This window comes from Ixodes scapularis, unplaced genomic scaffold (genome assembly GCF_016920785.2).
Source record: "Ixodes scapularis isolate PalLabHiFi unplaced genomic scaffold, ASM1692078v2 PGA_scaffold5__190_contigs__length_132052651, whole genome shotgun sequence".
NCBI classification, from domain to species: domain Eukaryota; kingdom Metazoa; phylum Arthropoda; class Arachnida; order Ixodida; family Ixodidae; genus Ixodes; species Ixodes scapularis.
In genome coordinates this window covers 114,845,459-114,872,285 of record NW_024609880.1, presented here as the reverse complement: position 1 = coordinate 114,872,285, position 26,827 = coordinate 114,845,459, and the positions used below count along the sequence as shown (strand labels likewise).

General features: G+C 43.7%; 1 protein-coding gene and 2 non-coding genes across 3 annotated transcripts; 1 reads left to right on the top strand and 2 right to left on the bottom strand.

Moving 5' to 3' along the window:
- The first annotated feature begins 399 nt into the window (after positions 1–399).
- On the top strand, positions 400–13,182 carry LOC115331858. The gene is made up of 6 exons (XM_040214301.1): positions 400–537; positions 3,082–3,242; positions 4,687–4,766; positions 7,224–7,322; positions 7,416–7,541; positions 12,911–13,182. The coding sequence occupies exons 1-6, from the start codon at positions 400–402 to the stop codon at positions 13,180–13,182; spliced, it is 876 nt and encodes a 291-aa protein (XP_040070235.1).
- A 3,788-nt stretch (positions 13,183–16,970) lies between these two features.
- Trnav-uac lies at positions 16,971–17,043 on the bottom strand. The gene has a single exon. It is a non-coding gene; the product is annotated as a tRNA-Val (tRNA).
- Positions 17,044–22,888: 5,845 nt separating this feature from the next.
- Positions 22,889–22,961, bottom strand: Trnat-ugu. The gene has a single exon. It is a non-coding gene; the product is annotated as a tRNA-Thr (tRNA).
- Between the last annotated feature and the right edge of the window lie 3,866 nt (positions 22,962–26,827).

Here is a 26,827-nt window from a genome sequence, read left to right as displayed (position 1 = left end):
CCCCCCCCCAAAGGTGACTTGACGCTCATGCGACATTTGGTTGGATTCGATGGCTCGTCGTTGTCGTTCATGGTCCAATTGACGTCACGAATAAGCAGAAACTTATATGTACAAGTGTTGAAGGTGCGGCTGTAATTCCAGCAGCATTCACTTTACTGGGAAACAACAACAACAACAATACACATGTGGGTGTAAGGTTTCGCAGAAATGAGCAGCGAAATTGAGCAACAAACATCAGCAGCAAAGTCTATAATGTTTTTCCTTAGCAAAGGCGTGCCGCACCTACGATTTTGAAATACTTGGAACTGGAAAATAAGAAGTACGTCTACGTATCTTAGCTATAAAAGCGGCGCGAAAGGGATCCCGCAACAGCTTCAAGTGATAGCTGCAGCCGTTCCAATGGGTCTCCTGTACGCAGCTTTGTTCGCTTGCATCGCCACTACTTGTGCCTGGCAGGCACAAATGACCATAAAAAACCCTGAAAACAACCCGTTGCTTAACGATCCTGCCCTTGGACCTCTCCAAAGCGCCTGGAAGGTATGTGATCAACGAAATGTATTTATATTGTTAGGAATGTGAAGACGACGATGGGGCAGTGGCGCGCACGACCATCTCGCGCCAGGCCCCACGTGCCGGCTCAGCCTCCATAAATCGTATGTGTGTTCTATCATCGTGTACTGTCCTGTCCTTTCTGCTGCCGACAGCATCATCGTAACAGTATGGTGGAGGTGCGGAGCCATCCTCATCTCCTTCAATGAACATCGGCGCCGCTATGATCCTGTGAACCCGCCTCGTTGAGGCAGTCATCTGCAGCAGCAGACCAAACACCAGCCCATGGCTCCGTCGCCCAGCCCCTGTCCAGACGCCATGACAAGCCGAATCAGTCGAAGCCGCATCAGCCGTAGCCGACAGACGATCCCCCGCCCCTATATCAGCCCCCGACATTCCGACGCTTTTCAGTGACGTGAGTCCCCCAGCCCGGACCGTGCCGTCGTGTGGCTGGTGCAGAGGTCTGTGACACTGCGGAAGAGGCCGAAATTCAACGTCTCTATCTTCATCCTCACCCTCGCTGTCGGCAGCTGTCCTTTGTTCTTCTGTGTGTGTGGCGTTGTAAGTGTGATTCATGTGTTCATTTATTCACCGGCCGGGTCGGCCGTTTTCGTCGGAGGGAGTACTGTTAGGAATGTGAAGACGACGATGGGGCAGTGGCGCGCACGACCATCTCGCGCCAGGCCCCACGTGCCGGCTCAGCCTCCATAAATCGTATGTGTGTTCTATCATCGTGTACTGTCCTGTCCTTTCTGCTGCCGACAGCATCATCGTAACAATATATATAGTATAGATATATGGGAGGGAAGTAAGACTTATTTTTCAAATCACTAATAAACAATAGTGTTAAAATTCACAGTGCTCATAATATAGCGATGGCTAATCATGCCTTGTTGAAGTGTTTCTAATTTCAATGACGTTTAATTTATGTTTTGCATATGTTCCAGTGATCGTTGTTCATATTTGATGCAAAATGGATGCAAAGGGAAGTTTCTGGTGAAGCCCTTTTGAGTTTTGTCAACCCTGGTGAAGCTGCTAGGAGTGACAAAAATCCGGTAGCAACAGGAAATTTTGTGAAATTAAAAACAACTTCCCTTAGTGGAGTGTTTAATCAAAATGTACATTCTAGCGGTATGTTCTGCCTTGAAGTCTTCAGAGAAAGGTTTGGGATGCCTGTATAAGGAGTTACATCGCCTATCTCAGTCTTGAGGAAAGGCGGCTCTGCTCACTGCCTGCCCACTGACTACTCCCTACAGGGAATAGTTCTCTGCCTCCGTCCCTTTTTTGTGTACCTTCTTCATGGTTGATTCAATATATTGTCTTTGTTGTCTAAGTATGCGCTGAAATATTAAAATTTCTTTCTAAGGAGGTTGTGATAACAGGGAAAAAGGTCAGTATGTCAGGTTTTTTATCGCTCAACATGGGGCACTGCTTATTTTTCTGGAATATATAACTTTTATTATGTTTTTCTAATTTGAAAAGCATTTGGATTGTGCACAATTCTGATGCTCATTCTCACAAAAAAACGTAATATGATTATTAATAGCTCAGATGTGCACCCAATAGTGGAACACACTGTAGGAAATTTCAGACACCGGAAAAGTCCTAGGAACAATATGTGCTACACTGTATTTAAAATCTACTGTTTGATGAAAAGAAATACGTTTCTTCCACAAATATTGACGATAATACTTTGTAAGATTGGAGTAGGTTTATATCGTTACCTTCGAAGAGGTAGCTTTTGGCGCTATTCTATCTTTGAAGTGGTAGAGCCAGAACAAAATCAGACATTACGTCATAAACATTGTGCACCTTTGCCCTTGGCCCGGCAGCTTGTCCCTCTTTCATGAGCTGGCACGTCGACATCGATGGTGTTATTACTCGAGAAGGAGAATGAAGAGCAAAACGCTAGATGAACTGATTATAATCATAAAGACTCCATTCCAGAAGTAGTTCGACGAGCTCTACACCCGCTGGAGAATGAAGTTTGCTGCAAAGGGCAGGAGGACATATATTAAAGCAATATGTGTTTCGGGAATCCCTGAATTGTCACGAGAAGTGCAAATTTAGTAAATGTCATCGTCCTTTGTGGTTATAAATACGTGGTTGTGAAGTGTAATTACTACGCCAGACGGCGTTGTCAAGTTTCTCTTAAAAGAAACATTGCAAATGGAAATCGCTGTTGCATTGCTTACTTTAAGTATAAGTAGATTGCACAAAGATTACTATTTTTCTCTCGTTCAATTATAGCCTATGGAACGCATCACTTTAGAGAAAAGAGAAGTCCCATTCTTCTGTTCTTCCCACGAAAATATTGCATTATAATGTCTGTGCAGATTTAGCTAGCCATACGATGGCGTACGAGAGTGCAGCGAAATACCTAAGGCTGTAGGTCAGCTTTCAAGGAACACGTGAACATCTTGTTGTATGACTGCGTAATAATGATTCCGGATTCATTCATAAACAATGAGAGCTAAAACACAATTCTCAAGCTATATTTTATACTTGATAACAAAAACATTTATTTTTCAGGCCATTAATAAAACAAAGGATGATCCATTTGTCCTTATGTTTCGCTCAAAAAACCACGAACCCAGTATTACTTGTGTCCGAGTTACAGCAACTCCCCACGATGAGTCATCAAAAATCGCAAATTTCACGAGAACATATTACAACAAGACTTCTGGAAATAAGTAAGTATTTTTAATGAACTCATGTTTGATGAGGGTTCAAATGTTAAAAAGCTTCGCTAGAACATGTGACCGTTAGTTGAATAGGAATGTCGTGCATAAAAGTTTGGTTTTAGAAAAGATTAGATGATGCCATAGAAAACAACTGTCCAATTCTTGACGGTTTTGTGGTTGGAAAATGCTGATTGATTTCTAAACTGTAACTTCACCTTTACAACATGACAGTTGCAAAATTTCTACATAAAATAATTAACCAATTCTGAAGCGGCTAAGCCATGAAATTTTTTTTCCATTCGGGGAATAAAATTTGATTTACGCCATCTATTTGTCACTGATGTGCCTTATGATTTGCTAGCTTGTTCATACTAACAAAAATACCCGTGGTTCTTTAAAAAAAAGCCGCTATTCATTTATTTTCACCAAAAACAAATATTGCACCAGTTCCAATTTTGTGGACGTATCGGTTAGGAATGTAACCGAGAATTTTTTGTGTAACGGAGAGTTTGGCCAATATATTTTAAAAATAAAATAATAAAATGAATATACTAATAGATTCTAAAAACAAAATCCACATTTTTATGCGAAATGATACCCGCCTATGGTCCACGGGAAGCTAAAGCGACATCTGTTATATTTTCGCACATTCCAAGCATTACACTAGTAAAATGGTACTTGAATGTAGCCGGATTTAACCAAGGGAAGCATAACTATAGAGCTGGAAAGAATTCTCCCACTGATACATTTGATGCACTGAAGTCTTCACAAAAGGGCTCCTAATGTCGTCTTCAAGACATCTGAAGAAAGGACCCTCATCGCCATTATTCTTATTACAGGTAAAAGGAATTGCCCAACTGAAAAAAATGCTTAAATACATGTTCTAAAAACGAACTAAATATCGCGCGAAAACCTTAACGTGCCTAATTTTTTTTTTCTGTGCAGTATTAAAAAACACACGTACACACGAATCAAACTACAAAAAGTGGAAGGGGGCATAGGGGAGGTGTTACTGAGCAGGAATAAAAATGGGCTTTTAAGGAAACCGTATCTGCAAGTCTCGCGAGGTACATTTTTTATGGCTTCTTATTTGAAGATTTTGTAGAGATATCTCAGCGTGTTCTTTACTTCAAGCTCAAAGGAAACAAAAGACGTCAACGTCGTTACACGAAACACTGTGAAGCGTGCCTGAGTTTCTCTAGATTGGCCGACTGCTGGTCATGCTACAGCTGTACAGGCGGCCTGAAGCTTCTCTCTCAGTCGAAATTAAGACGCAATTGTGACGTCGGCATAAAGCAATTGAACAGAAACATTAAAGACACGACCAGCACTAGTTTCGAAGACGTGTTTGAGGCATCATATAAGGCATAAATTTGAAGTAGTTAATCAATAATGTTTTGTTTTTGCATTAATTATTTAGGTACGAGAATAAAAGGAAATTGTTCTATTTCAGCGAGACTTTAATGTACCAAGTAAGAGCTCTGAATCAAACCGGCTACAAACTGGAAAATGTCATACGTGCAGATTGGACTGGTATGTGACTTTAAAATTTATTATTCAATATTATTTTAGCAGAAGTAATATTTTATGTCTTATAAATCTAGGCTTAGAAAACAGTCTCCCGAAACTATTGTAATGAATAAACTGGAATGCACACATGAGGGTTGTCCTTCATTCGTGGGTGGCAAACAATATATTCTGAAGCACTTATCTCGGTAAATGTTTCTAAAATATATTTTACGGTTTGCGTATAATTTGCCCGAAATATCAACAATGACACATACAAGGTGATAAAATAGGAGCAGTGTAACTAACTATTACTCTAAATATATTTATGGTACATGAGATATGAGCAGTCATTTACGAGTTTCACAATCAAATCATTCTTTCCACCTTGTATTGTACGGCATTTTTACCTTGTACGGAGAGAAGCACAGAGACACTCGAGATATAATGAAATAAGCAGAATTGAGGGAGTGATTACAAAACGTGTTCTACAAGCCAATGGTGTAGGAACAGGGACATGACCCGTAAAAGTTGATCTCGCTATCTCGCACTGTAGGTTTACTTGAAAGATAGGAAAGACCGAGGAGGTACGTACATGATGCAAAGGGCAGGATTTCAATTCAAACAAATGAAGGACCTCAGTGACTAGAACGCATAATTTTACGGTAGGTTCGTGGTCTCTGAAAGGGGTTAGGTTACCAGAACACTTGGTGACGGTCGCTACTTGGAATGAGCGCTTCATGCAGTGGTTTATTTTTAGCTAGGGTAATACGGATATTTTAGAGGCGGGAAATCATCTTAATCTTTACCAAAAAGAATACTAAACAGCATTTTAATAATCCTCACCTGCTTAAGCTAACATTTAAAAAAAACCTAGGCTTTCATTTTGATGCAACACAGCTCTTAGGCCGAAGCGGACTGTATTCTGATGGCTATTACCTAAATATAAACTAAATATAAACTGAGAAAAAATTATCTGACGCTTTGTATATGGAGAAAATATCTGGTTGGATAAAACCACCCAGGTCTATGTATTCGGGCAGATCATATTACAATAATATTGCATATTTAACATATTAAACTAATTATTATGAAGGAACGTTTTAACATACTTTGAATAAGTAAATCCGGTTCAACATCGTGTGTTAGTGGTTAGACGGCATAAGACAGTTTGCCAGACTTCGTTCATGGCAGTGCCATAATTTAGATATCAACACTAACGTAATGCTAACCAGATGACTTTAAAGTCTATGTGATACCTCTTCAAATCCAAACGTGGATAGTATATTGATAACTTGTAAACGTAAAAAAAACCGCTTAACAAAATAGTGCATCGCACAGTTTACACCTAAGGTCTTGCGGCTGCTGTAGAAGAAGAAAACAATATTATGCGAGTTTCAGTTTTCTTTCATAATATACGACATAATTCTCATACTGTCTAGAAAAGAAACTTCAGTTATTAAGCGTCACTAAATACTGATTGTTATCTAGAGAAATTGTGAAATAACGCACCAATATTATCAAAGAAAATAAAACGAAGTTTTCCGGCTGACGTAAACAAACTGCGCATTGCAGAAAGCTGGAACTCCTTCATATTATGCCACTAGCGATGGGGATATAGGATACGAAAGTTCGGGAGCATAACATCACCTGTTTGCAATAATTTTAAAAAAGAACAATTCCAACTCCCACCGTGAGCCGACGTTCATATAAGCCTAATTTTGCCGAAACAAGAAATAATATTTTGGATTCCTGTAGTACTTATTTCTGTAAAACAAACTTGTCAACAAGAAAGGGAATATTGTTTGCTTTTTTGCTGACAAGGTTGTTTTACCACTGGAAATGCCACAGGCGCTCAGATTTATCACTTCTTGTTTTGACAAAATTGGGCTTAGATGGACTTCGGCTTATCCTGAAATTTCTACTTTCCCTTAGATTTTCTGATCCTGGTAAGGTCTTTCGAAACTTTAGCATCATATTTCCACCGCTATCGTCATATTCCGACGGAGTTTCAGTAGACTACTATACGTGGTTCGTGTATATGGGCCGCGAAACCAGGTTTCATTTTCCATATTGATCCCGGTATATCCAATTAACGACCATTAGTTTTAGCGCGCAGTTTCCTGAACAAAAAAAGATAGTTATGTTTGTTGGCTTTCGAGTACAATAGTGGTTTTTACTCCATGAGACTATTAAGAAGTCTGAGCAGCAGAAGAGGCTTTATTTTTGACGTTTCGAGCAGAGCCTGCGCTTTTTGAAGTGTATTTTTCTACACTTGAAATAGAGCGGTCTCGGCTTGAATTGTCGAAAATAAAACCTCTGTTGTTCATCACAATTCGTTCTACGTCTTATACTCTCTTGGTGAGGAATTGTTTATTAACACTTTGGATTCGTGACACTAGGCTATTTTACCCATACAATACCACAAATATTTGTTTCAAATATAATCTACACGTATATACTCTGTTTTCCTCGTAAAACTAGGCACTCCAAGTGATAAACCAACCCCTCTGGGAAGCAACATGTACATCGAGTATGGTGATTACTCCTGCAATTCCTCAAGCAAACCGCTATCGGATATGGGTAAGTTCAGCTTTCATGAGCTACCAATATTGTGAATGTGTCTGCCTTGCGAAAGTGGACGGTTGTGCGCTGTAACTTTTTCTCCGCACGCAGTGAAGGCCGCACAAGATGCTGATTCTAAATCAACGGAACCTGTGGAAGGAGTTAATTACCTTGACTTCTATGTGGTCTACAACCAGCCGTCGTGCAATATTCTCAGGTCTCCTTTTCTCAAAGGAGGTAAGCCGGGTAAAACTATACTTAATACAAAAATATTGTACTCATAAAGGTAGAAAAAAACAAAGATAGTTTACTGACGGTAGTCAGAAACGAAACAAGCCGAGATATATAATAATTCCACCGGTATTTTAGAGCACACAGATAAGTAGATCCCTGTGTGGGTAACCGTTTAACCATTCGCATCCCATCCCTATACGTGGATTTTGTAGGGTACCCGAACCGCATCCTCATGGCTTTAAATTAATGTCTCTGCATCTGATCTTCATTCGCATATTTGTGCCCATAACTGACCTGTAATCCGAGCATTAATTTTACATCATAAAATCAAGCTGAAATGAAGAAAAAAAAAGAACCTGAATGGTACATTTAAATTGTTTGCTTCTCATATGCTTGAAAAAAACCGGAGACGACCGAAGAAGAGGGGGACAAACACAAAAATTTTAAATCGCAGCTACTAAGCTGTACTAAAGTGGGAATTTGAGCTAGTTTGTACATAACTAAGATTAAGCATTATTGGCACAACCGTTTATGTGTCATCGCTCACAGAGAGATGGTGTTTGCCATATAGATGATATATTTGCCAGCGCCACAGAGATGGTATATACCAGGGGTGGCCAAGCTGCGGCTCGCGAGCCGCATGCGGCTCTTCGCGTGTTAAAGTGCGGCTTGCGGCTCCCTCCCTTAACCCCCCCCCCCCCCCCCCTCCGCTTCCCAGCCTCCATCCCGATCACACAAGCACTACCTAAAGAAGGGAAATGGAACGCGTTTTTAATCGAAAGATAGGTTGCGGTTTGGTCTTGTGCTACTGCTACCTTACAGTTGGACCCTTTTTGACTCGGATAGATTGAAAGTAGTTCGAGTTTCGTTTATTGCTCTAAAGTCGACGAAAGTTTGCCCCCCCCCCCCCCCAACCCCCCCGCGACTCTTGGGAGTTTCATGGTTTTATTTGCGGCTCATAGGCCGGGTCAGCTTGGCCGCCCCTGGTATATACCATCTGTCACAGACAGATGGAATTCAAAGAACGACCGCATTCCCCACGCAGCACACGTCCCCCGCAATTTCCACACGTTTTTGTGGCCTTCAACCGCGGTAGAGACCTTAGAAAACAATGGTTCATTTAATTGTAAAGGTCGGTTGGTTTCCTTGTACGCTTTTTTGTAAATATTCGGGCCACCTTACGATGTGTCCAAATTGAGTGCCTTTTCAAACGCTGTAAAACGCTGCGCATCCCTTTTATTCTTGTGAATTGAGCTGATTTAGTAGTTGTTGATGATGCCCAAAAAAGTTCCAATTGAAACCATACATGGATATGTACTAATTTGGAATGCAGTTGATCACAAGTAATTTAAGACGTATCTGAACGTTACTCTTTTTTTTTAAATGCACCCCTTGACAGAGACGAATATGACATCAAGCTATTTTATTCTAAGCAATAAATGGAGCGCGATTTAGTCCCTCGGGGGAATAAACGAGCTGTCACTACCATTGGTCCGCTAGGAGACTGACGGGGCCGAGAGCAACCTTTGCCCCACTCCCGTTAGTCCCTCAGAGATGGACTCCTAGGACTAACTTTTGAGCCCTTGCATTTAAACCCCTCGGACTAATTGTTGGCGGAGAGTGCGGTGGCCTGATCGGCTGTTTCTTTCCGAGGGCGCCACTCCCTCGCCCTCCTCTGCTCCCTCACCCATCCAGCCTTCATAGTGCACGCCCTTTCTTTCTTCACCTGGCATTGTCATCGCCTGCACTGCAACCCCTCCCCCTCCCCAATAAGATGGGGTGGCAACATCTGGCGGCTTCTTTTCCTGACGTAGTAGCTAGGCAACACCTGACGTTGTAGAGTGACCGCTTCTCCGCTTTGTTCCTAGCAAGAGGTTGAGGTGTATGGTATACAATTTATGTTTCCTTCGTTAATTTTAACGAGAGTTACGGGTTGCTTTTGGTCTAATTCTTTGGTTTCACATCTCATCAAAATTAAATGCAAGCAGCGCGACAACAGTTGCGTCCCGGCCTATTTCGTGTAATCGTACTGACCATGGCCAAACAGGTTGTCGTCGTGACTTCGGTGACTTGTCAAGTGACTGAAGACGTAGATTCCGACAGCAGAGTTCCTAACAATTTTTTTTTTCAGCCTGTCGCAAACAGACAGCAAATATAGAAACCAATCGCGAAGATGGCCGAGCAAGCGTTGAACTTGGCATTTCGTTCGCCGGTTGTTTTCTTTTTCGTAGTACACACACACACACAAAGAATAATGTATACGTACCATATGATGCGAGGGTATCCAATATCGTAGTTAATTGAGCTTTACGTAAAAAAAAGCAGCAAATAGAATTGATTAGTGTATCACTGCGATGAATACGTCCGCCACCGCAGCACAACACTCCAAAACTGAAAAGGGGAAATCGAAGAGATCACTCACCTTCTAAGCGGAAGATCTAGGTCAAGGCTCAAACTATTCATAGAATCGGCCAACGTAGAAAGAAAGGGGTCGCGCGAACATATACATTTAACGAGGCCGCTGGTCGTTAAAGGCTGGGAGCAACGAGCGCCTTGCAAGTCCTTCGGACCGACATTGCTAGGCTTTCCAACCGACTTGAGTGGCCGTCGTCGGGATTGCCGTCGTTGCTTCCGGAATCCGTGAATCGAGCTGCTTTTGCCGAAAATTGTGGTTTCGAGTACGAATTTTCTTTTCTTTACAACTTGAAGTCGGGAAACGAGTGAAGAGCACGTAGAAGTATGCTCACTTGTTTCCACTGTGAAGTATCCTAGCCGTTCTGGTGGCCATGAAGCTATTGTAGGATTGCATCGTAACTTACACACAACTTCTGATCGCTTCGCTCGGCATATTCGGATTTGTTTTTAGGTTTCATCCTGTGAAGGTTTTGCGTGGTTGCAAAACAAATACACTCAAAAAGACACTGAAAGTGTATTTCTGCTCGCCAAGGTTTTTAATTTTACATGAGATATGAGAGCCCAACAACACAGAACACAATTCGAGGCTCGAAACTCGTTTTCTTTCCGCCCAAAGACAGCCGATCCAAAAACTGGCCGGTTCGAGCAGCGCTCACTCTCTTTTTCGTTGTCGGGTGCCATTTTCTATGGTGTAGACACAACCACCAAAAATAATCAAAGTCGTAAGTCATTGAAGGCACACACTCACTACAAGAAGAGAAAAAATTGATGCCCATTTTTTGTGACTTCTTAAAAACTGCAAAGGCGTTAACTGAAAGAAGAAAAAAAAGTTGCACAGCCACGTGATTTCTTCTAACTTTCTCCTCCTCTATATTTCTTCTTCCTCGCCAGTCCAGTTTCGGTTTCGAGCAGTTTCGTTTGTTTACTTTATTACAAATATACGCGACGATGTGTTAAAATATTGATTGGGTAGTACTCTGACAACCATAAAAACTCTCGTGGCAAAAAAATTTAACAAAATTGGGGGAAGAAAGGGGGGGGGGAACATTTGCGTGAGTCCGACCGAGTGCACGGGTTGCTATGGCAACAGCTGCGTTGTACTCGAGTACAACTGCAACCTGTACGTTGCAGTTGTACTCGGTCGGACTCGACGCAAGTGTGCGAATCAGCCTTTAGCGAACAGTTTCTTATGCTAATAGCTGAAGCTCACAATCAAAGTAAAGCAAAACAGAGAAAATATCCGGCCTCGTCACGTGATACTTATCCCTCCGCCATCATCGAGCGAACGCGGCGCTCTAATCGCTCCCGCTCGGGGCTAATATACCGTCGGAGTGCGGAGCGGCGCCACGTGGTACGTGAACCTGTATCACGTGGTTTTGTTCACCATCACGGCGGTAGTGGTCTGCGGGGGGAAACATGACGGCGACGGATATCGGGTTCCACAAAGTGTTGAAAGTGTGTATACGTTCAACGGGGCGAGGATTACAAGGGACGGGACGACATTCGCTTGTGACCTTGGCAGAAAATCTCGAAGTGAGAAGTATTCCGAGTGCTTTTACCAGATTGGTCATCTCGAGTCGGTGAACCCGTTAAGCCTAATCGATAAAGAAACAGCTCGGAGAACTCGCCGCTGTTTTACCGGGTTCAGTGGACGCTTTAAGGAATTCTCAGGTTTGGTAAAAGTGCGTTCGAAGGCTTGTGTCGTAAAATAAAGGGAGAGCCGACTATGATGCACTGTGATTTGTGTCACACAGCAATACGTGCTATGTGTTACCGGTGATGCTTGAACGATATTCCGCAGTTAAAAAAAGTGCGGTTTATTAGTCATTAGAAATTTGCTTGTCGTGCTGTAACGCATGACCGCTATCGCAGCCCGTTCACTGTCGAAAACGGGATGAGTTCACAACTACTCCCAAACATTCGCTTTCGTTCCGTCGTGCCAAAAATCTATTCTTATGTTGACAATTTTTTTTCTTTTCGTGCCTATGCGCAGAATAGTTTACAGTTTGTCACAGCTGTCATTTCAGCACGTTCCGAGCGTAAATTATGTTCAATCGTCCATCGTACGCTCTAAAAATGTTTTTATGCATTACCAATGTCAAGACGTTTTACCTTCCGCAACAAGTCCGAGAACGTCAGAGCGCATTGAGCTCAACAGTTGGGATCGATTGAAAGGATTTATAGTCTTCTACAGACTTTATGAAGTTGTCTATTTTGAAACGAAAACATTAATGGTTTAGTATTCAGAGGTGTTCTGTTTGGATAAATGCTGAAATGTTTGCGCGGGGCAAATTGCGTCAATGGAACCTGTCAAATATCAATCACTTGTGACGAGATAGTTTAATGTATGAGTAAACACAATCGTTAACTCACATCCCCATAACGCTCGAAGGTCAGTGTACCATGTAATGTCTGAACGATCGTTCCACATCAAAGAAATTCGCCAGTTTTGGTCAACACTTTCAGCCGTGCTGGGCTGAGTCGCGCCGATCCCCAAGACGAGCAAAATATCAGCTGTCTTCTTAGCGATCATTTCGTTCGCCTTCGGGGATTAAAAGACACAGATGCACCCTGTCCGAGAATGACTAATGGCTGCTTTTGCTCGCGCACGCCTTTCGGTTAGTCCCAGTCGAGTGCAGTTAGTCCCCAGCGTTTGCACAAGGTACCTAGCTTAAAATAGATGGTCCTTTCGGGGAGCAAAATTTCAGTTCAGAGGACGAAATGCTGCCATTAGTCCTTTGATACCAGCTTTTTTTCCTTAGTGCAGATAGGGATCTGCCAGCGAGGAGCAATTTCGATAGCGTTCCTTGAAACACCCTGTTCGATGTCCTTATTGCAGTAGCAATTAATTTATTTATTGATTTTTAGTACCTCTTATGAGCCCCAAAGGGGGTATTGCATTACTGTCCCCAAAATGTTCGTAACTAATGATCATCCCATTAACATTTTTTTTTCAGGATGCGACTTTTGGCTAAAGGAATCAGAGTTGAAAGGAGTGTTCGAACGCGCCGATAATATCAAAAAAGAGAATCCTACAAAAGTAGTGGCCAAGGAAGCTGGTGATGGCGAACAAGCTTCAACAGCTGAAGAGGAAAAGAACTCCGCAGAAGCAATATTCAGAAGTCTTCCCACCACTTGCCGCTATGCCTTCATATCAGCATGTGGATATCCAAAGGATCTGATGTACGACAAGAGCATATGCAAGAATGCAGGAGCAAAAAAGGCCTAAATCACACCCCCTCGAGTTGAGCATCGTAACGCTTACGCGTATCCCATATGGTGGTGGGTACTTTGGTAGGCATGCAAACGACGGGGAAAATAGGCCATTGCGTTTGTTGTCCAGCTTGTGTGCGTAGAATGAAATAAAATATTAGTCGAAGAAAATTCCGACTTCGTTTAGTTCTTATTAAGAAAGAGTACACTTTGTCTCGACGTCTGATCGTGCAACAGTAGTGCAGGTCTTTTTTTCGTATATATTTATGTCACAGAAATATATGTTAAAGCCATGTCCTAGGGAGGAGCATTTAGCAATATGAGAAGCCAATTTTCTTCCGTAGTAATCTTCTTTTTCTATTTAGTTTAGGACATTTTTGCAGCAGTACGCAAAAAAAAAGTATTAAAAATAAAAAAGATGTATGTCAAAAAAATTAATCTCGTTAAAATGAACACATTTTAGAGACACATGCCTTCACAAATTATTTGGCAACTTTATATAAAACGACGCAAAATATAATAGAATTATCATCACAATTTTAGTAGTGCTTTTAATACAGAAGCGCACGTCATTTTTCTCAACAACAAAATTGCACGTTATTATAAAAGAAAACACTCCACTCTTTATTTATTTTAAACTCTCACTAACCGTTTACAGTTACTTGAACTAATTTGGGATTGCAGAAATTGGATAACACATGCCCTGCTTAAGAAAGAAACGACAAAAAAAACCACTCTAATTGACCTAGCTTGTCTTCGTTATAGGGGCTTTGCCGCACGACGTCAGCTCCAAGGAGACTTTTTTTATAACCGTAGAAGGCTGTACAGCGGTGGTGCTCTATTGTGGGGTCTAACAGGTTATGGCTTCTATTGTTTAGATTTATGCGTGTGTTTCCTCGCGTTGCCTCCCAATCACATGAGAAGCTTGAGTAATATAGGGGGTATATTTCTCATCTTTAGAACAACTCTCGTGTATTCGTAGCCTGCACTTCACAAGGCTTGAGCAAGCAAATTTTATCCCAGACAACCACAGATGACAATCATAGGCACACCCAAACAACAATTCTGCAACAGCGTCTTGAAAGTAGCGGAATCCATTCGCTTCCACTTTCAGTTCGGGTCTTCTCTCACAGTTGACATGTTGATCGGGCACCCCGGGAACTTTGGCGAAACTGCTATAGGACTGAGGCGCTTGCAATTCAGTGGCGCAGCCAACAGGCCCCCAGTATTGTCGTCGACATGGGAATTCTACCGAATCACTTCATAGTGTGAGCAATTAAGCTTGCACACCTTGGAAATACAAACGCCTTCGTGCAAGCAACGGCAAGTGCGATCGAAGAGGCTACGACAGATAACAAACGAGTGAATGTAGTGAGATTTAGGCATTTACCGAACTGAAAAACCTTTGAAAACTGTTGAAACGCCATAGCAGTGCGCTAAAGCGCAGTAGTCGTATAGACAAAGCAGATGAAGTTGCGCGTGTTGGTTTCGGTGAGGACCCAACCACGTGAAGCTTCTCGAATATCGAAACGTTAATTTTTGAGAAGCTACTCTCATTTTCACTTCTACGGTTGTTTGACTACATTTCTATATCGTGTGATTTCTGCAAGAGCAAACAATGACTAGAAAAAACGGGGGAGTTCCCAACCTAGTGTGGCTCGAGATGGCGAGGTTGTCCCACGGAGTCGCCCATATCCAAGCATCACGAAGATCATTCTCGTTCGGAAATCGGAACACAGCTAGTCGCGTTTGGGTTTCCGGTGTAATTACTTTTGCACCAAGGGACGCAACATTACAACGACATAACGACATCAATATGCGGTTGTGACATCTAAGGCAAACGGGCGTGCACGATTGGCTCCTTGACGTAAATTTTGTGAACAAGACGCAAAGAGCTAACAAAAATGTCAAAACAAAAACAGAAACAAAAAAAAAACGCGCGCTTTTTTTTAATATTGGGTGTCGAACGCTGATTGCTGCGCATTCGGCACACTGCTGATCTAACGATAAGTTGGCTAGGCAGTGTGGCGTGACCGCGTGACTTTACAAGGAAAGAGGTGGCGCATTGCGTTCAAGGCCACGTCTCACGCAATTAGGCGTTCGACTGTCTGCACTGATGTAGTTTTACGCAATCTCTCCGAGCGCTCTGAGTTCGTATTCTAGACAGTGTTGCTCATATAGCCTCCTCTCTAGACCTTTCCAGCGGCAGTCTCGAACGAAGCGATTTACAGCGCGCGTCCCAGGTTTTGAGAGTGTACGTCTGTGTTGCCCGAGTAAGTTGTGCTGTGGGTTCTCTAGTCAGTGGGCTGTGGAAGCCTGCCTAGGTGCACTTCCGGACGTTTTTAAAGGCTAAATTGCCGCGTTCCTTTTTTTTTTTTTTTTTGCTTTATGGCGAATAGAATTTCTCCGGATTTTTTAAGAATGCATTGTACTATTTTGGGGAACAGAAACAAAGAAACGAAAGCTGTTTTGGTGAGTCCGTGCGCGACAGAACAAATGCAACTGGAACCTTTGTTTCATATTATGTTGAACGTTTTGCGGCACCATACACTCAGCAATGTCAATCTACAAAGGTTTTAACCGTCCAAAATATTAGACCACACAGGCTATCCGAACTGCATGGATATTCTCCGCCCACAATATGAAATTCAACGAGTTTCACCAATCGAACAACATATATTGTACGTACCCCATGGTGCCGCGTTATCCGGACAAGATTTGAGGTCTCAAACGACACAGCATATCCAATATGCAGTGTCAACGATAGTCACTTCATGATGATCGGACGGAATCAGGCATGTTTTGGGGCACGATTTGAAGAGAGCTCCTTTTTTACACAGCTTCAAGGCAAATTAACGAACGTGTCTCTTCTGTCCCCCACACATCGGACCCCACCCTATCAGCTCTTTTTCGCGAAACCTGGAACATAGCCGGGGAGCTTTTAGGAGATAATCTCAATGAAAATAATCCTCCAAGAACGTTGAACTACCTGCGTCGCGTGCTGCTTTACGTTCGCTCTCTTCGTTCGTTTCCTGCGAAGGCCGTTCTGGCATCGAGCCCTGGTATTCCCTGGTTCTCACAGTGGAAGATAACGCACAAAGGGTAAGCATCATAGACAGCCAAATAAAGTAAAAACGTCCAAGAAAAGCCGGCGAACTCCGAAAGCACAATGCAGGTGGGGAGCCACGCTGGCCGGGTTTCCACCAGTGTTGCGGAGTTGAAACTCCAGAGTTGGAATGATTCCGGAACCATTCCTCATTTTCTCGACCCCGGAATGCAATGGGAATGCAATGGCGGCAACGTTGAGGGAATGGAATGGGAATGGAATGGGAATGGAATGGGAATGGAATGGGAATGGAATGGGAGTGGAATGGGAATGGAATGGGAATGGAATGGGAATAGAATGGGAATAGAATGGGAATGGAATGGGAATGGAATGCTCCGCTGCTCAGCTATTCCGTGCATCTATGCGTTTAATTTATATTTTGAACACGTAATGAACGGACGAGCCCGGTCCGCTCTGGTTGATCGCGGATTCATGTCGCGATGTAGGCGAGTTGGTTCATAATACAATCGTAAATAAACAGTGCACAAAATATACAGATAAGGACAAAGATAAGATGCGAGCGACACAAGCGCTGGCTTAAAAGGGATTTGCAGACTGGTTGAGAATGATTTTGAATTCCAGCCTCGATGCTATATTTGGAAGTCTCTTCTGGGATCCGTTCTCTGAAACTTTATTGCGTATACTCCCAGTGCAAATTCAAAAGTAGTTCCCATTAGCGAGAACAAAAAGAAACAGCATGGTTCCGCCCGGGATCGAACCGGGGACCTTTCGCGTGTAAAGCGAACGTGATAACCACTACACAACGAAACCGGCTTGTCTCTTTCGCCTCTTCTCTCTTGTTCTTGTATCTATTTTTTCGCTCTATTTGTTTCCGCTTAGTCGCGGACCACGTAGGAGCCGGCTTGCAGGCGGGTGTAGATGGGATTTCCCACAATTAATATATTTGAAACCATCCAAATACATGAAGTGCGTATACTGCGCGACACTGTCAGCGCGAATAAGCAATATTAGAACTTTGGATTTGTTTTCCTGGCCACGTAAAAAATTTTAATTTATTAAGGTTCTTGTTCAACTTACCATAATATTATAAATCACTGTGTTAAGAGCTGTATTTATGTCATGTATACGCTTGTCAGGGTGGCCGTATAATTAAGTTCTCAACTATCACGACGAGGTCAAATATACTATAATACAATTCGTTTTTCTTTATTTTGTGTCTCCCAGCTCATTCGCATACAAAAGAAAGGTTGTTTAAATTTGATAACTTGCTTTTATTCTCGGCAAACTGATTATAAGCGAACGTATGAGCAAAGTATTGGAGGTCAGAACGCTTGGTTGGCTTGGGGCTATCATTGATGGTGTGGGTCGTCCGCTGATTTGTCAAGTCGTTTGTGAGGTTCCGGCCTACGGGTAGCCTGGACCATGATGGTGTTGTAAGAAAATTTGAAGTCGACGCCGCCGTTGTTGGGAAGCAACTTGGCCGCCAGTGCGGTGCAGTCCTGGATGAATTCTTCCCTCTTCTCTTGGGGAACTCGTAGAAGGAACGGTGAGGTTGCAATGATCATATCTGTGCCAATATGCAGAGTCATCTTTGGTGGTTTTACGGGCAAAACCAACGAGGAGCATCTCGGCTGGTTTGCTAGTGAATGCGACCACCTGGGCCGTTTTGCTGGCGAATGGGGGTATCTCTCCCAGTGGCCAAAATAGCAGCAACAGGATTTTTGAGGTCGCGCTACCGGCTCCGTGGGGACAAGAAATTAGAGGTACATAGCGTTCCAGGAATATGGATGCCTTAGGTTCTTCCTCGCATCGAATATCCAAGTCCGATGTTGCACGCAAAAAGAGGGCGATAATTCAATTAATGCAAAGATGCGTGCGAGCTGGACTAAAATAACGATAATATTACCTGGAGGAACGAACAAAGGGGAAAAAGGACCAACACAAATCTTCAATCACAGCTAGGTGACTGGTGCGCGACTGAAAAAATCCGCCTGGTTCAGGTATCAAATCAGGAACCTCTCCATTTCCGTTCGCTCTACTGACGTCTAACTCCTGGTTACTTCCGTTGGTAGAGCGCACCACTGGAAATGGAGAGGTTCCAGGTTTGATACAAGGAGCAGGCGAATTTTTTAAGTCTTACACCAGTCACCTAGTTGTATTTAAAGATTCGTGTTTGTCCTTTGTCCACCTTCTTCCCCTCTCCAGAGATCATTATCGTTAATCTTGTCCAGCTCGCTTGCCCCTTTGAATGAATTTCATTTTCATTATAATCTTAAAATGCAAGCCCTTTCTTTACCGTTGTTGGTTTTAGACTCATGACAGCTGGTAAAACCTTTTGCTCTACTGACGTCTAACGCCCGATTAGCTCAGTTGGTTGTTCGCTCCACTGGAAATGGAGGGGTCTCTGGTTCGATACTAGGACCAGACGGAATATTTCAGTCAGGCACTATACTCCGCTATAACTTTTCTTGGCATTTTCGGGGAGAGGAGGAGAGCCAGCGCGCAGCTTTATTCAGCGCTGAAAATGGGAGAGGGAAAGCGTGCTTGTAGCTTCCACTGCATTCCCAAGAAAAGTTGTCGCGAAGTATGGGCACCTAGCTGTGTTTGTCCTTTGTCCCCCTTGTTCGCCTCTCCAGGGAATATTATCGTTATAGTTATGTTAGTCTTCAAATGTACGTGAAATGAACCGCATTCGAGTAATTTAGGAGGACTGGTATGCAAACGTATTTCCAGAAAAAGTAGTTTTAAGGGAAAATTATGGAAAATAACAGGCAAAGGGCTTATGTCTGCTGAGCGGAACATGGTAGAACGCTAGGTACTTTCTATTCACGGACCCTGTCACACATGACCTCAAAATTGCTCCTGCGGCTATCTTAACACCAGGGCGAGATATCTGCATCGACCAGTGATCCGGTCGGGGAATCTTTTGACATTCACCCGTAATCTTGGCTACACGGCGCCTTCTCCCAAATAAGCCTCCGTCAGATGCGCCAATATGCGAATCAAAGGACATTGTCTACGCAACTCTAAATTGGCACGTTATTCAAAGAGGCACTGAGAAGTATTTCCAAGATTTGAATCATATAAGCGGGCCATTTAGTTTTCAGTAAGACTCGGTAACGTAAGACCTTTAGTTTTCCAGATATTTTGCTGTTCGCAACTTTTTCCTTCGACACACTCCATCCGAAACGTTGAGTCTGCGTATTTCAAAGCTGGCCTGCATTTAAAGGAAAAAAAATAAAAAAAAAATATATATATATATATATACCAACAAGTACTTGTTTTTTTAACTGCACTGACACCCACAAATGCCACTTTTTTCAGCCTAGTGATGATTCTAAAATGAAATGCTACACCGTGTGTAGTTATTTTCCTGCCATGTTCTCGACGACTGTAGGTCAGTAAACTTGAACTGAATTGAAACTGCATTTTTGAATGTGCGGAGCCATTCCTTAGTATTTCACTCCGCACTAATTTTACGATACGAATCCTGGTCGCGTTGAAGACGCTACATTAAACCTCGGCAGTCACTATGGCTCTGAGTCTATTCATTGAACTCATCGGACCCATCTCAAACAAGATCATGAACCATCACGCGAGCCGCCATATTACATCACCAAATATGGACACGTATGCCTTGTAGTGCAGAAAAATCCTTACATTCGAAACATGCTTCGACTTCCAACTAACTTACGCTCAAGTTTTTCTCTGGTAGCCAGAACCCAGTCGGTCTCCATCAACTTGCATTGTGCCACGCGGAATCCTAGAGAGTGCAGAAGCTCTCTCAAAATGTCGGTCGGCTTCTACCCAGCAGCCTTTGGGAACGCATCTTCTTCGAAACCCTGGAAATAACATATCGACCATCGTTGTCTTGTTCTATGTTTCTCTGCTTGGACTTGAATGGTTCGGACATCGGAGTTTCATACGAGCATAGATAGCTCTTTCCCAACCATAAATTCTATTTGTAGAGTCGCACTGCACGCATACGAATGAAAGTGATCATGTTACTTAAGGTAGTCAGTCATTTTTTTGGTAAGTTTAGTATAGATTACTTGCTTTTAGAGCGGAGCTTTTATGCGCCCGTTTCCGTGTTTCACGGCGTTGCCGTCGGTGTAACCGAGCCGCTATATTTAGCGGGATATTGAATTGGTGTTGAGGTCACGTGACGTAAATTTTCCCGCTAAATCAAGCGGAGAAACTGAATTTGTTCACGGGTGACGTGAAAAGAAGTCATGTAACATAATTTTCCACCGCTAAATTTAGTGGCGAAACTAAATTAGTGTTGATATCATGTGGCGTCGATTTACCCGCTAAATTTAGCGGGGAAATTGACGTCACGTAACCTCAACATCAATTCAATTTCCCCACTAAATTTAGCGGGGGGAAATGACGTCACTTGACTTTGTATCACGTCACCCATCAACAAATTCAGTGGAAGGAGGAGAGGAGGAGGAAAGGAAGAGGAAGAGGGAAGGAGAAAGGAGGACGAGGGCATTCCCTCCCCTCTGCCCCCTCCCTCCTCCTCGTTAAGAGCTGCGCTCTAGTTTCGCATTACAAAGATTTCTAAACGACTTTCTTTTTTTCTTTTTTTTTCGTATTAATCTTTTTGAGTAGACATCCCGTTCTACGGCGTTCCTTCTCAGCACTGCGACAACTTCGCAGTGCCGAGAATATATATATATACCTATATATATATATCTATATACATATATATATATATATATATATATATATATATATATATATATATATATATATATATATATATATATATATATATATATATATATATAGGGTATTCCACGTAATTCGAGCCAAGGTTTAAAGATTTTTTGGTGCATTTTGAGAAGACGAATTCAAACGAATGAGTTTGTTCATTGTGTATAGCAAGTCGGGCTACTTTTTTTGTATTTTGCCCAATTAACTACTTTATCAAGATAAGTCAATTAACTTTTGAAATATTCAATATAGAGCAAAAGTTCCAATCACAAATTTGTAGAGCGTCCTCAGAAATATCCAATTCAGCACTGGAGACGGGAATCGGCTGCCAAGACCGGCAATATTGGCTGGTAGCCATAGCTGAGTACGTAGCCGCTGAACGAGAACTGATATCGAGCCGACAGTGACCTTCCACAGTTGCGTTGAAACATCGATTCACACCAACAAGATTGCTGGTCTTAGCGGCCTCTCGGTGCGCGTTAGTTCTGAGCACGCGCTAGGAACAGCTCGCTTAAATAATATATCAGCTCCACTTACCATGGTCACGTGTGCCCACTTCTCACTTTCCTTGATCGCCTGGAAGAGTGGACGCAGGTTAGAACTCGTTTGGAAAAGAAGAAACAATTCCCCATTATCAATCAGAAGCTCCCGCATGTTAGCCAACGCCAGGCGCTTGTTTCTGGTCCTCTCGAGATGGTAGAAAGAGAAGATCCTCCTGAAGCGACCCCACGTCTTCAAGGCCTCGTCGACGTCGTTCTCAATGTCCATGACCTCGTAGAGGACGTCTCGTTCTGCGGCGTTTCTTCTCAGCACTTTGACGACTTTAATGGATGGTTCCGTCGCCACAACTACCCTATGGTGTCCTCCGAAAACCTTGACGATGCTCCGGGTGAGGTCTCCAGCGCCGCAACCAATGTCGAGAAACTGGTCCCAAAAGGTGGTTTCTTTTAGCTTCCCACGGAGGGTTTCCTTGAAGGCCTTCTCGCAGTCACTCCTGAAGTAAGGTCGACGAGACGACATCCAGGGCGGGAGGGCCAGCTTTTGACCTCCTTGAAGGTCATCTTGAGTTAGAACGTCTTTTCGACGGATCCCTTGGCCCGCAGCTTGTCCATACAGAGGATGATGTTGCTTTGTGGTTCTTGGCACTCCGCACTTTCGAGTGTGACCTCTAGTTTGTTCGTTTAAGGGTGCAGGACGTCTCAGAATACCTGAGAATTTCCGCGATAGCGAGGTAGTTTTTAGGAGCATCATCACCCACGGCAGCTGCATTGGCCGGCTGACGTAGAGGTCGGGTTTATTAGTGAAACTTTGAATGAACACCAAACCAGTTTATAATAAAAGTCGAAGTGGTTCGGAAAGTACACGCTCTAATTTGACCTAGATGTTGACGGCAGAGAGATACTCTGTTATGGAAGCGGCAGTCAGACGAGTCTGGGCGTTTTCAGAAATTTGTTGCAATGACTGCTACAGATCTTGCACAGAGGGTAACGTCGTTGCAGGGCGAGAAATCTTTTGAAAAATACGAATGTCTTCTTGACGAAATTAATCCCTGGAGAAGGGGAACAAGGGGGACAAAGGACAAACATAAATCTCCAAACAACAGCTAGGTGACTGGTGAGCGACCGAAAAAATCCGCCTGGTCCGGGTATTGAACCCGGGACCTCTCCATTACAAGTGGAGCGCTCTACCAACTGAGCTAACCAGGGGTTAGACGTCAGTAGAGCAAACGGGTTTTATCAGCTGCCACCAGTCTAACACCAACAGAGGTGAAGCTTGCAAATTTAAGGTTATATTATAATGCAATTAAATGCAAAGGTGCAAGCGAGCTGGACAAGAATGACGAAATTAATCCCTGGAGAAGGGGAACAAGGGGGACAAAGGACAAACATAAATCTCCAAACAACAGCTAGGTGACTGGTGAGCGACCGAAAAAATCCGCCTGGTCCGGGTATTGAACCCGGGACCTCTCCATTACAAGTGGAGCGCTCTACCAACTGAGCTAACCAGGTGTTAGACGTCAGTAGAGCAAACGGGTTTTATCAGCTGCCACCAGTCTAACACCAACAGAGGTGAAGCTTGCAAATTTAAGGTTATATTATAATGCAATTAAATGCAAAGGTGCAAGCGAGCTGGACAAGAATGACGAAATTAATCCCTGGAGAAGGGGAACAAGGGGGACAAAGGACAAACATAAATCTCCAAACAACAGCTAGGTGACTGGTGAGCGACCGAAAAAATCCGCCTGGTCCGGGTATTGAACCCGGGACCTCTCCATTACAAGTGGAGCGCTCTACCAACTGAGCTAAGCAGGGGTTAGACGTCAGTAGAGCAAACGGGTTTTATCAGCTGCCACCAGTCTAACACCAACAGAGGTGAAGCTTGCAAATTTAAGGTTATATTATAATGCAATTAAATGCAAAGGTGCAAGCGAGCTGGACAAGAATGACGAAATTAATCCCTGGAGAAGGGGAACAAGGGGGACAAAGGACAAACATAAATCTCCAAACAACAGCTAGGTGACTGGTGAGCGACCGAAAAAATCCGCCTGGTCCGGGTATTGAACCCGGGACCTCTCCATTACAAGTGGAGCGCTCTACCAACTGAGCTAACCAGGGGTTAGACGTCAGTAGAGCAAACGGGTTTTATCAGCTGCCACCAGTCTAACACCAACAGAGGTGAAGCTTGCAAATTTAAGGTTATATTATAATGCAATTAAATGCAAAGGTGCAAGCGAGCTGGACAAGAATGACGAAATTAATCCCTGGAGAAGGGGAACAAGGGGGACAAAGGACAAACATAAATCTCCAAACAACAGCTAGGTGACTGGTGAGCGACCGAAAAAATCCGCCTGGTCCGGGTATTGAACCCGGGACCTCTCCATTACAAGTGGAGCGCTCTACCAACTGAGCTAACCAGGGGTTAGACGTCAGTAGAGCAAACGGGTTTTATCAGCTGCCACCAGTCTAACACCAACAGAGGTGAAGCTTGCAAATTTAAGGTTATATTATAATGCAATTAAATGCAAAGGTGCAAGCGAGCTGGACAAGAATGACGAAATTAATCCCTGGAGAAGGGGAACAAGGGGGACAAAGGACAAACATAAATCTCCAAACAACAGCCAATAAAACCCGTTTGCTCTACTGACGTCTAACCCCTGGTTAGATCAGTTGGTAGAGCGCTCCACTTGTAATGGAGAGGTCCCGGGTTCAATACCCGGACCAGGCGGATTTTTTCGGTCGCTCACCAGTCACCTAGCTGTTGTTTGGAGATTTATGTTTGTCCTTTGTCCCCCTTGTTCCCCTTCTCCAGGGATTAATTTCGTCATTCTTGTCCAGCTCGCTTGCACCTTTGCATTTAATTGCATTATAATATAACCTTAAATTTGCAAGCTTCACCTCTGTTGGTGTTAGACTGGTGGCAGCTGATAAAACCCGTTTGCTCTACTGACGTCTAACCCCTGGTTAGCTCAGTTGGTAGAGCGCTCCACTTGTAATGGAGAGGTCCCGGGTTCAATACCCGGACCAGGCGGATTTTTTCGGTCGCTCACCAGTCACCTAGCTGTTGTTTGGAGATTTATGTTTGTCCTTTGTCCCCCTTGTTCCCCTTCTCCAGGGATTAATTTCGTCATTCTTGTCCAGCTCGCTTGCACCTTTGCATTTAATTGCATTATAATATAACCTTAAATTTGCAAGCTTCACCTCTGTTGGTGTTAGACTGGTGGCAGCTGATAAAACCCGTTTGCTCTACTGACGTCTAACCCCTGGTTAGCTCAGTTGGTAGAGCGCTCCACTTGTAATGGAGAGGTCCCGGGTTCAATACCCGGACCAGGCGGATTTTTTCGGTCGCTCACCAGTCACCTAGCTGTTGTTTGGAGATTTATGTTTGTCCTTTGTCCCCCTTGTTCCCCTTCTCCAGGGATTAATTTCGTCATTCTTGTCCAGCTCGCTTGCACCTTTGCATTTAATTGCATTATAATATGAATGTCTTCTTACTTGCTCTGAGCCTTGACTAATCCCGCCCCTTCTTTTTCAGCCACATCGTGCCTTGCTTTGCATCTATCACTTGCATCATTTTCAGGACTCTTCGAATAACGTTCTTTCGGCCATTGGCATGTCGATCCAAGAGAGCTTTCTTCTTCTTCTCTTGAAAGTGATGGTTCTCGGAAAGTCAGTCAGTACACGTTTTATTAGTGTATAAAGTGAGGTCTGCAGGCCTGACTTCGCTCAATGCTTGATAGAACCTTTCGTGATTCTAATGGAACCATCTATCCTTGACCGTTGCCCTGACAATAGACAGGGGTCTCCAAATGTTCTGGCTAAGAGGTCCGGATTAGAGATTTGTCGCAGTCTCGAGGGCCAGAAAATCAACACTAAAAATGAATATGTAATGTATAAATAAACTCAAATAGACATTTAAATATAAAATATAAAATAGAGTGGACATTTTAAAAGCTAAGGAAGGTAAAAAAACATGCATGCATGCTTTTTTTTTTTAATTTGAGGCGTTGCTAATTATGACATTGCAAATAATTGTGACCCAAAACACTCACCAGGCCTAAATGCTCATACGAACTTTGGCGTATTTACACGGGCCGAAAGAGTAATCAAAATAATAGATCTGATGATGACAGTAGGCAATAGTTATGACACTGAGCACGAAGCACAACATATAACTTATTTTTCGCGGGCTCAATATTCGCGACTTTAGGTCCAAGCTGAAGTTTTGGAATAATTCGTGGGTTCTAATTTTCGCGACGCGGTGGGATCTCAATATATACTCCAATGTGTTTACATTTCTGGGCTTCTAGTTTACCCCAAAGTCCTCAGTGATGCGAATACCCCCTCCGTAACTCGCCGGTTACAAAATTTGGGTTTCGGCTTACCTTGCTGATTGCTGTGAGGCAACAAACACTCAGTAGTCCGCTGCTCTGGCGGCTATGGCCGGGTCCGTCCGTTAACTGCCGTTAGGCTCCGGTGGACGGGAGGCCACACCAAACACAGGGATACCGTGTAACGTGCTCATTTGGCTTGCTCCACACGCTTTGCCCGTAGACGGTACAAAAAAAAAAGACGTTTGCAACTACCTGTAACGCCGATCTAGAGCGCAGCTTTTAAGGAAGAGGAGGGGAGCGTACTCAGGGAAGGGTATTCCCTTCCTCCTCATCCGTACCCTCTCATCCTCCCCTTCTCCTCCTTTCACGCGCAAAACGCGCGTCCTAAAGCGACGTTTCGGCGGGGTGAGGAAACGTCACGCGACGTTTCGGCACCGGCCTAAAATGCACCGTGCGGTTACGCCGACGCCGGCGCCGCTCAAACCAGAAACGGCCGCCTAAGAGAGGTGATTTAAACGAGGAAAAAGGTTTGGCGCTGCCTTAACTGACAGGATCGCCTGGAGGGGGGTCCGCGCTGCCGTAACTGGCAGGATCACGAAAAGGGGGAGCAGTAAAACAACATGGATGCTCCGTCGAACGTAGCTCCACAGCCAAGAGCCCCTTCCACTCGTAGTGCCGGGCTTATGTAGCTTGCGGGAAATGGACTCGCCCGGGGAGGCCGGTAGTAGCTAGGGGTGACGGTGTACAATAAATTATATAGCGCGGAACCCGCGTTCTGGTGCAGTTTTTATTCTTTTTTCGTTATCTTTGTATCATTTTTGGTGCTTTTAGTGCACGTCGGCGCGACAAAATTTCTTTCATTTTGACGTGCGCTTCTTTTTTGTTTTCTTGGTAACAGCGGGCTGCGGGGCGGTCTTCACTCCAAAGACCGCAGCACCGCGGCCATCCTCGGGCTGGCCGGAACGCCTCCGGGACCTCGGTTTGGAGACCACTGCAATAGACCATGAGGATTATTATGATCATGGTTTGCGGCTGTTTCCTTTT